The sequence below is a fragment of the Mustela erminea genome, chromosome 1 (assembly GCF_009829155.1).
Source record: "Mustela erminea isolate mMusErm1 chromosome 1, mMusErm1.Pri, whole genome shotgun sequence".
Taxonomy (NCBI): Eukaryota; Metazoa; Chordata; class Mammalia; order Carnivora; family Mustelidae; genus Mustela; species Mustela erminea.
Genome location: NC_045614.1, coordinates 62586756 through 62596927, shown reverse-complemented (window position 1 = coordinate 62596927; position 10172 = coordinate 62586756). Strand labels below are relative to the sequence as shown.

General features: G+C 52.9%; 1 protein-coding gene across 13 annotated transcripts in view; it reads right to left on the bottom strand.

Moving 5' to 3' along the window:
* Positions 1-1228: 1228 nt before the first annotated feature.
* Positions 1229-10172, bottom strand: part of SCN5A (sodium voltage-gated channel alpha subunit 5) — a 94740-nt gene continuing 85796 nt past the window's right edge. For 12 of the 13 annotated variants that reach the window (XM_032350129.1, XM_032350212.1, XM_032349913.1 and 9 more), the window contains 3 exons: positions 9841-9945; positions 8027-8297; positions 1229-4816 (listed from right to left, as the gene is read on the bottom strand). In XM_032350129.1, the coding sequence (XP_032206020.1) occupies positions 3576-4816; positions 8027-8297; positions 9841-9945 (1617 nt within the window). In that variant the 3' untranslated portion in view covers positions 1229-3575. The remainder of the gene's footprint in view (positions 4817-8026; positions 8298-9840; positions 9946-10172) is intronic. The other variant, XR_004287236.1, reaches the window with a different exon arrangement.

Below are 10172 nucleotides of genomic sequence, written 5' to 3'. Positions count from 1 at the left end.
GGAAGGGAGCTGGATGGTCAGGGAAGGCTCCCAGAGGAGGCGACGTTAAGATGAGGCCCCTGGGTTGAGTGGAGAGGAGGCCAGTGTGTTCCTAGTGCAGGGAACAGCCACTGGTAGGGTCTCGAGGAAGAAGAGCCTGGGTCCCTGAGGGTTGGAGAAAGAGGTGGTCACGGAGGCTGGTGGGGCTGGAGGCCCAGGTACCGCTTGCCTGGATCCCAAGGCAACAGGAAGCCAGCAAAGGGTTTCATCCAGGAGGCAGCCATCTTGGATGAAATCACTCTGGTAGCTGAGGGGAAAGGAAAGGAAGGAAGGGAAGCCTCTGAGTCCCTTACAGCAGGAGTGAAAGACGCAGACAAGGCAGGCCAGTAGGGCCTGGGCTGGCCAGGCAGTGAGGAGGATTCTGCAGTTGAAGATGGCCGCTGTGGGACTCAGGCTGAGACAGACCAGCCCAGTGTTGGGTGGCTGGGCTTGAAAGCCATGCTGGTGTCCCAGGAAGCAGCTGGACGTGCCAGGCTGGGGTGCAGTGGTAGCAACTGGGCTCCATATCAAGGCTCCACTCTAAGCGTGGCTGCAGGAGGGGGGTGTAGTGGGGAGGGGCAGAGGGTGTTTCCTGCTCTCTCTTCCTGGAAGCAGGCCCCAGGGTCAGTCAGATCCCAGAGGATGTGTTCCCTGAAGGAGGCAATGCCAGAGCCTGGAGGAAAGCCTGGACAACACCCCCAGAGGGGGCAGATGTCTGCTGAGTCAGAGGCCATGGAGTGGACCCATGAGATAGAACAGAGAGCCAGCCAGAAGGAGGCCTCTGCTGGCTCTGGAGCACTGTTGGTGGGGCGCTGGGGCACTGGGGCAGCAGTGAGGAGCCAGAGGAAGGTGCCACAGGTCCACCTGTGTTAACTCACAGACCATCTGGCTGTTCTCTGTGGCCTCACTCTTCCCAACCTTCTCCATTATGGAAGCCTCAAATGGCAGCCCTTGCCCTCCACAGTGCTCCAGATGAGGGTTCCTGGAAGGCAGGCCTCAGGTATCCCCACTTTTCCTAGACCAGCCATGCTCCCATCTGTTCTCCTGGGAAAATGAGGGGAAGTCCCACGTGGTTCTCGGGGTCTTATCCTGCCCCTGTCCCCGCACCACCACCGTCCCCCTGGCTGGTTTCAGGGGGAGGTCTCCTCTTAGGCTCGGTGGGCCTCTGCCGCCGCCCTTGTCAAATCACAAGAACAGAGCCCAGGCCAGGTCATGTAAGCCATTTATTGGTTTGTTTTAAAAATATGTATCTTATTTATACACAGAGTTTGGTGAGAAGTGCTCAGTTAGCTCAGACAACAGCTGGCACTTGATGCTCCCTCCTTTTTCTACCCTCTTCCCTCTTACTGGTCATCGCGCCATTCTGGGAAAAAGAAAATGAGAGCCACGCTAAAAGCTAAGGAGTCAGGCCTAGCTTATCCCGCCTCAGCCACAGCCCTGGGCACCTGTGTCAGGGCTCCCAGGCCTTACACACACACACACACACACACACACACACTCGAAACCACAGCCCCCTTCCGGCCACCTGGGCGGCCAGCAGGCCTGCACTCCCAAACCGCGTTCCCGCCCCTGCAGTGGGCGCCGAGTGCCCGGGAGGGGCACACACCGCTCCGAGCCTTGAGAGCAAAGCACAAAGAGCTACAAAAATAAGATTTCCACTCGGAGAAGTGTGTCTGGTACGGTCAAAACCACATCCCGCACTGGACTCAGGGGAAACACGGGAGAAGAGAGATCACTGGGGTGGGTGGGGGGACGGGGGCTAGGGTAGCCACCAAGGGAACTCGGGGCAACAGAAAGAAATGTAATACTTGACTAGCCAGCAATGCCCCCTCGGCACTGCCACGAGCTCATGAACGTCCAGCCCTCCGACAGCTCGGCGAGGTAGGTGAGGAGCAGCGTTTCCAGCTTCCGGGGCTGCCCAGAGGCGGGTGGTGGCTCTGCTGGAGAGCTGGGATCGGGGGGCAGCTGAGCCCCTGCCTGCTCAGTCTCCACCAGCCAACACTGTCACTCTCAGGGTGACAGGTCTCTGCATTTAAAGATTTGCATATGCTAAATAGGATTGTCAGCAGCTCAAGAAGCCCTGGGAGTAACTGGACTAGAAAAAGTATTTTTCCCTGAAAAGGCCTTCTCATGAGACCTGTGGAGGGCCTGGACCCTGCCCCAGGTTGCCTGTGGCTGGTGCCTCCGGGACCCCAGGCTGAGCCCAGAGGGGCTGCTCCGGGGCCACATGGCTCCCTTTCCCAAGGTTGCCCACAGTCCATTCCCCTCCCAGGGCAGGGAAGTGTCTGACCCTCCCAAGGCTCCTTCCCGGTACAGGGCCCACGCTGCCCTCCCCACTCTGTCTGGAGAGTTGCTGGGCACCACACAGGAGTCCTCCCCCCCCACTCCCCCTCACCCCCCCCCCCCCCCCCCCCCCCCCCCCCCCCCCGCACATGGTGAGAGGCAGAAAGGTCTGGAAAGAGAGCTCCGGTCATGACAACAGATTCCATTCTTCAGATGCGCTGGGGTCCCACAGTGGAGGGCTGTTCAGCTTCTTAGCCCTCGTGGCACGGGGTTCAGACTTCTCTCCCTGGCCTGTGCGGCGGGGTCTGCCGGGTTCAGGAGCAAGGACAAGCTGGGGGCCAGGCCAAGCTTGGGGCTGGTTCCCTCGTGCCCTTCCCTTTAATTAATACTCACGCAGAAGGCCAGGTTCTCCTGGGAAGAAAAGACAACGTCAGCGCCTAGGACCAGCCCTGGGACCCCAGTTACTCTCTTCTGGAAGCTTTGTATTTTTGTAGAAATGACCCCAGTATGGCCTGCATAAAAACACAGGGGGCAAACAGGACCCTGGGGACAAGCGAAGGCCAGAGTGAGCCCCCACTGACAAGAACCCTTCTGCCTGAGGCTCGTGTGAGGGGAGCTTGGGCTGCGTGTGGCCCGTGTCTGGCCTCTGTGTGTGGACTCTGTGCAGACGCTGGGGGAGGAGTGGGGTTTAGCGCCTCCGGTGCCACAGCCCATGCAGCAGGGGAACCCCTTCCGGCCCCGGGGCTGTGAGGGCCTGTGGGAGCCACACTGGGTTGTACTTTTGCCTTGAGAACAAAGTTCCGGCAGCTCCACAGACACTCTCATTGGGAGTTAAGAAAAGGCAGTGTGAACTGCTGCCGATGTCCACGGAAAATACATTAGTTCTTCGCTCAAGTAAAAAAATATCAAATATAATAAATTTATGAAAGCCCATTCACAACATCTACAGTCTCAGTTTTGTGTTTCTTCTCAGCAGCTGAGATGGTAGAGCTTTTCAGAGCCCCAGGATGTGGCCTGACTGGCCCCGGCCACCGGCGTAGGCAGGGCCTCCAGTGACAGGCCACCCTGAATGGTCAGCTCGGCCACTTGCTTCTGGCTGTCAGCGTGGGCGCCACCGAACTCTGACTTGTCGAGCCGTGGGGCCGAGGCTCATCGCTCACACCCCGAGCCCGAAGCAAGGAAGGCCCAGCAGATGCTGGCTTGTGGCCGCAGTCACGTGAGCTGCGAAGCAACAGGCTGCGCCCCCGGTGCGTCCTGGACCGCCGGGTTGCCACTCATACGATGGACTCGCGGTCCCTGTCTGGGGACGGGGGAAAGTCCGCGAGATCCTCGCTGCGGCTGTAGTCGGACACCCGCACCTGGGGGTTATCGCTGGTGGCCCTGGTGACGCTGTCATAGGAGGGCGGGAAGGATGTGGAGGAGATGGAGGAGCTGGAGGGTGGGCCGAAGCGCTGGGAGAAGTTCTCGTTCATCATGTAGGCAATGAGGCCCTCTTGCTCAGGGGCATCCTCATCAGAGAGGCCGCTGCTGCCCGCCTGCTGGCGGAAGAGGAAGGAGGCGTGCTTCATGGAGCGCTGCAGCAGATGCCTCCGGAAGGCCCGCTGGATGATTGTGGCTGACACCTCTTCGTGCTTGCGCCGGAGTGTGGTGGTGATGGGCTCGTAGGAGATCTTGGACGGGTTGGCCGCCATGAACTTCTCTTCCATCTGGATCTTCAGGGCATCCATCTCCCCAGACTCACCCAGGACCCTCTTGGTGAAGGCAAAGAGGATGTCCATGCAGTGGATCCGGTCCCCGCTCACCATGGGCAGATCCATATTGATGAGGTTTATCTGGTTGGGCTTGGCGATGCGCAGCGGCTCAGACAGGGCATCGGCAAAGTCAGACAGGGCCGAATACTCGATGAACTGGGTGGCCTCCGGGTCGAACTTCTCCCAGATCTCATAGAACATGTCAAAGTCATCCTCACTCAGAGGCTCGGTGCTCTCCTCCGTGGCCACACTGAAGTTCTCCAGGATGATAGCGATGTACATGTTGACCACAATGAGGAAGGAGATGATGATGTATGTGGTAAAGAAGAGGATGCCTACGGCCGGACTCCCACAGTTGCCCCGGGAGCCATTGCTGTTGGGCAGATTGGGGTCACAGTAAGGGGGTCCTGTGTTGAGGATAGGGCTGAGGAGGCCATCCCAGCCGGCTGACGTGGTGATCTGGAAGAGGCACAGCATGCTGTTGGCAAAGGTCTGGAAGTTGAACATGTCGTCAATGCCAGCCTCCCATTTGACATAAGCAAAGTTGGCCATGCCGAAGATGGAGTAGATGAACATGACGAGGAAGAGCAGCAGCCCTATGTTGAAGAGGGCAGGCAGGGACATCATGAGGGCAAAGAGCAGCGTGCGGATCCCCTTGGCCCCTCGGATCAGCCTGAGGATGCGACCGATTCGGGCCAGGCGGATGACTCGGAAGAGTGTTGGGGAGAAGAAGTACTTCTGGATGATGTCTGAGAGCACAGTACCTGTGGGAAACAACAGAGACCATGGCCACCTGTGCACCTCTGTCCTCCCTCTCGCCCTGTGTCACTGGATGGATCTCTGTATGGCAAGGAGCTAAGGGGAGGAGGCCCCTTCAGGAGGACCAAGTTAATGGGGGCGTGCAAGGACCCAGCATCCTCCCATCTCTCTGGGGCTCCATTTCTCATTTATGATCCAGAAAATGAGATGCACAGTACCCACACCTTTTGCAAAGTGCCTTCCCAGATCTCTTGTCCCTTAGCCTTCTGAGAACACCTGCACAGTAAAGACATACTGGGCCCATCTTCTAGATCCTGGGTTCTGAGGCCTCAAGGTGGCCTAGCTTGGATCAGAACTTGGGCTTTTCAGCTCTTCATTACTCAAAGTGTGGTCCGAGGACCAGTAGCCCTGGGATCTCCTGGGCTGATTATCAGAACTGTGGATTCTCAGTTTCACCCGTAGTCTCACTGCATTTTAATAAGCCCAGATGATTCATGTGCTCATGGAAGGGCAAAAAGCACCGGCCTACAAGTCTGTGTTCTCCACTACGCCGTGCCTGTCTCAACTCCGCGTTTCTGCCATCGTTACTGTCATCCTCCCAGCCCTGCTAGCTTCTGGGGCTTCCCCTTGGTCTCTATTGACAACTCTGGGTTTGGAGTTTCAAGAAGCAGGCATATAAGTTATAGGAGAAAGAGTGAAAAAAACTCTTTGTATTGGCCCAAGTGACCTTTCTAGATTCCTCATGTAAGCATGTCACCAGCTGTCATGTGTCATGTTTACTGTCAATAAGCCACTGGCCTGAGCATTTTATATCCATCCATTTAGCCCTTCCGGTCACCCGAGGAGGTAAGAGGATACCATCGTCCTCATTTTCCAGAAGTGGGAACTGAGAAGTGAAGTAACTGACCTAAGCTGTCACCTCGTCAATGAGATGCTGGGATTCGACTCAGACCCTGTGGCTCCAAGTGGAGCTGTTAGCCAAGTCCTTCCAGTACGGCCAGGCACCAGGACCTGTAGGTGCTTCTGAGGTGCATGACGCACTTTCTCCCAAAGCTCCCCACAACCACCCCTCATTGGCCCTTGCAGCTGCTGACATCCTGCATTCTCTAAAGCTTCTCTCCAGTCCCACTCGGCATGCTCACCCTCACCCCTGTCTGGGACCTCCCAGAGCATTTCCTGACTCTGCATCCAGCTTCTAACCATCTCTCTGTCACCACAGCTAGCCCCTGCCTCAGCCCCCGCGTTTTCCTCTGAGGTCACCAAAGGCATGGGCTGTATGTACATGGGCGGCAGAAAGAGGAAAAGTCAGCCACTCCAAGGCAGAATTTCATGGCGGAGGGGTCAAGAGTTTGGGCTCTGAGCACAGGGAACAAAAAGGAAAAATAACCTTGACGAACTGGGACTTAATCAAAACAAAAATTCTGTGCTTCAAGAAACCACCACCAAGAAAGTGACATGACAACCCACAGAATATTTGCAAATTGTGTATTAGATAAGGGACTAGTGTCCAGAATATATAAAGAACTCTTACAATTCAACAATAAAAATGTAAGTAAGCTGATTAAAAAAATAAGCAAAGGATTTGAATAGACCTGTCTCTAAGACATTTCTTCTATTATAGACCAAGACACACCACAGGAAGTCATCAATCAGCACATGAAAAGATGCTTAGTATTGTTAGTCATTAAGGAAATGCACACCAAAACCTCAATGAGATGATCATGTCATACCTGCCAGCGTGGCTGTGGTAAGAAATTATAGACAGTAACAAGTGTTGGTGGGGATGTGGAGTCACTGGAACCCTTCTACATTGAGGGTGGGAATGTAGAGCGGGGCACCTGCTTTTGAAAACAGTTTGGCAGTCCTTCAAAATCTTAGATGAGTGGTTTCAGGGGCTGGGGAGAGGGAAAATGGGAAGTGACTGCTAAAAGGGTGCAGAGTCTCTGTTGGAGGCAAGGGAAATATTCTAAGATGAGATGTAGCGGTGATGGTCACACAACTCTGTGAGTATACTAACAACTACTAAATCATAAACTTAAAAGGGTAAATCTTAAGGTATGTGAACTGTATCTCAATAAAGTTACTATTTAAAAAGGGGGGGCACCTGAATGGCTCAGTTGGCTAAGCTGATTTTGGCACAGGTCACGGTTTCAGAGTGGTGAGATGGAGCCCCGTGTTGGGCTCTGCGCTGAGTGATGAGTCTGCTTCAGATTCTCTCTCCCCTCTCTCTGCCCCTCCCACCTCCCTGCTCTCTCATTCACTCAATAAATAAATACATAAATAACAAAAATAAAAGAGGATTTGAACCCTGAGGTCAAACAGACATGGACGTGTGTTATGGTTTGAATGGTTGACTCTCCTACCAAATTCGTATGTTGAAATTCCAACTCCCAAAGATGATGGTATTAGGAGGTGAGACCTTTGGGAGGTGCTGTGGTAATGAGGGTGGGGCCCTCATGAGTGGGATCAGTGCCTTATAAAAGAGACCCCAGAGAGCTCCCTTGCCCCTTCTACTTTGTGAGGACATAGTCAAAAGGGTGCTGGTTATGAACCAGGGGAAGGACACTCACAAGGAGACATGACCACGCTGGTGCCTTAATCTTGGACCTTCAGCACCCAGAACTGTGAGAAAGGAATTTCTGGTGTTTATGAGTTACCCAGTCTGGTGTTTGGTTATAGCAGCCCGAACAGATGGAATGTGAATCCTATCTCTTGTGTTCCTAGTTGGATGATCTCCTTGTCTCAAGGTAGACTTTGTAAGTTCAATTGCACAAGGCGGGTGATGTCTGAAAGAGTCTGGCACACATCTTCGTGGCTAAACTCTAGAATTTTCCATTTCTAGGCATCAGTTCTACCCTAGAGTGCTACCTGTTCCCATTCCTGGAGACTCATCTCACCCTAGGAAAGTCTCTTCTTCCTTTCACCTTTCCCTTGGGAGGGCCGGGAAGCCTGTCCAGCTCCAACTACCTTTCCCAGATTCATCCTTGAAGCTCTCACAGAGCATCCCATGGAGGGTGTGCTGGCTGCTCTGTCAGGATGACCCCCCTGGCCTGAGTGGGCCTTCCCAGACAAGTTCTCTGTGGAGGTGAGTGTGCATGTGTGTGTGCGTGTGTGTGACAGGGAGAGGTGTGGAATGCAGCGAAAACAACAAAGGAGTCTAGTACACTTGGCATTAAGTACAGACACAGCACAGGAGGAAAGGCCTGAATACCCACCCACTATGGAGAGGATGACAACCACGAAGTCAAAGATGTTCCAGCTGTTGGTGAAGTAATAGTGACGGAGGGCAGCCATCTTGATGATACACTCGCCTGTGAAGATGGCTACAAAGAGCAGGTTGATCTTGGCTAAGATGTTGACTTTCTCAGGGCTCTGGTCATCTGTCTCCACCATCATGGTCACCATGTTCAAGCAGATGAGAAACATGATGGTGACATCGAAGGCCTGCTTAGTCACAATGTCGAACAGGAAGCCCTGGTACTTGTTCTGGAAGGAGGGGCAAAGGATGGGTTCAGCTGGGACCTCAGATAGGCCTATTGATGCCCCTCAGCCCAGACCATCCCCTCTGCCTCTCCACCCTCTGGTGAGACCGTTAGGGTGAGAGGAGGTCACGAGGCTGAAACAGTCTGGCTCTCCTGCTTCTAGACCCAGCCCTTGGGCTCTCTCTTCCCTGAAGTCTTTTCTGAACCTTCAGGAAAGATTTCTCCTATCCGGACCTTCCCTAATACATCATCATTCACTGTGCTTCTCTTTTTTGCACCCACTGTCTGATGGCTCAAGGTCAAATTTAAAGTTCAATCCTAGTAATTGGTCCTCAGGTTAACAAATTTTCTCCATCCTTTATGGAATTGATTCTGTTTATTCAATTAACTATATTTAAGTGTCTTTAATCGTTAGCCACCTCAGATTATCTGGGGAAAGAGAGAAAACTATAACACACACACACACAACTAACATAAACCAAAGCGTGGTGAAAAGCTAGGAATTAGATAAAATTGATGAACTGGATTAAAAACCTGGTACAGTCACTTCCTAGCTAGTGATTTGGGTTATGTCACCTAATTACTTTGAGTACTGATCCCCTCCCCCCCAATTTTTTGAAGAATGGCTTGGTCAGGCAAGGGAGTCAGTCTCACAGGGGACTGAGTGTCCCTCCTGGCACCACCTGCCAGGGGACTCAGGCTGAGTCCGTCCCCTGAAGGAAGAGGCTGTGAATGGGGGTGGGTAGACAGAGGCTGCCTTGCTCTCACACTCTGGCAGGGGAAGAGGGAGCACTCAGAGGAGAAGGACTCCCATGGGAGGGGGCCCTCCTGGTTGGAACAGCTGCCCATGCCTTCCTCACTTCCTTCAGGAGTCTGAGATGCCTGACAGAGCCCCTCCGTCCCTGCACTGACCCACTGACCGATGGCCCTGGTTGATTTTTTGGGGGGGGGATTAAATTTTGAAGCAGTTTCATGTTCTTTCATTCTTTTACATTAAATACCATCAGATTAAAAATGCCCAAATAAAAATGTTCATATTAAAATATCATATATCATATTTTAAAGAATATTGATTTTTCACATCCCTGTTTTCAACACTTCCTCAGTCTCTGAATAGATCAAATGCATGATAAGTCTTCTTTGTGGTCTTCCTGGCACTTTTTCTAGCCTTTTGGGTCCAAACCCCACTCCTGACATCGGCAAACTGTTTGTGGTACTATAGAGAAAGGATTAAACAAGATGTCAAATCCTGTGTTATTTTCCTTAATACATTCTTGGAGCAACTTTCCCAAACTTTTCAGATTTCCATTTTCTGTAGTGTAAAACTGCTTCCAGTGATATCATCCTATAAAAACTCTATTGATTAATGAATTTGAAAAGTGCATATTTAAGAATTTTTACTATTAAGGAAATAGACAAATCTTAGTGGACAGTTTGGGCAAGCTCACTTAGGCTTTCATTGGAAAATTCAGTAGTCCTGGGGTTTGGGGTTTCCCAGGCCCTCCCAGCCCAACTCTCCACTCTTGCTGAATCAGAAGCTGGCTCACCAGGGGCCTTGGAATGGGCTTCTGGGGTTTCTTGGAGCCCAGCTTCTTCATGGCATTGTAGTACTTCTTCTGCTCCTCGGTCATGAAGATGTCCTGGCCCCCTAAGTGCAGAGAGACAGCACCAGACTCATTTTGGGGTTCTCAGGGGCTCTGGCATGGGGCATATAGGGATCTTGCCTCCTTGATTTGGGTGCCTTGGCCAGCCTCCTCCTCACTTCCTCTCCCGGTGGAAAGGAGTATGTCCCTATCCTGCACCAGAGAGTCCTCCCCAAATCTGCTTTTGCAGGGTCCCTGTCTCCCTTTACTCTGAGGCCTCTCTGGCTTTGGGAGGT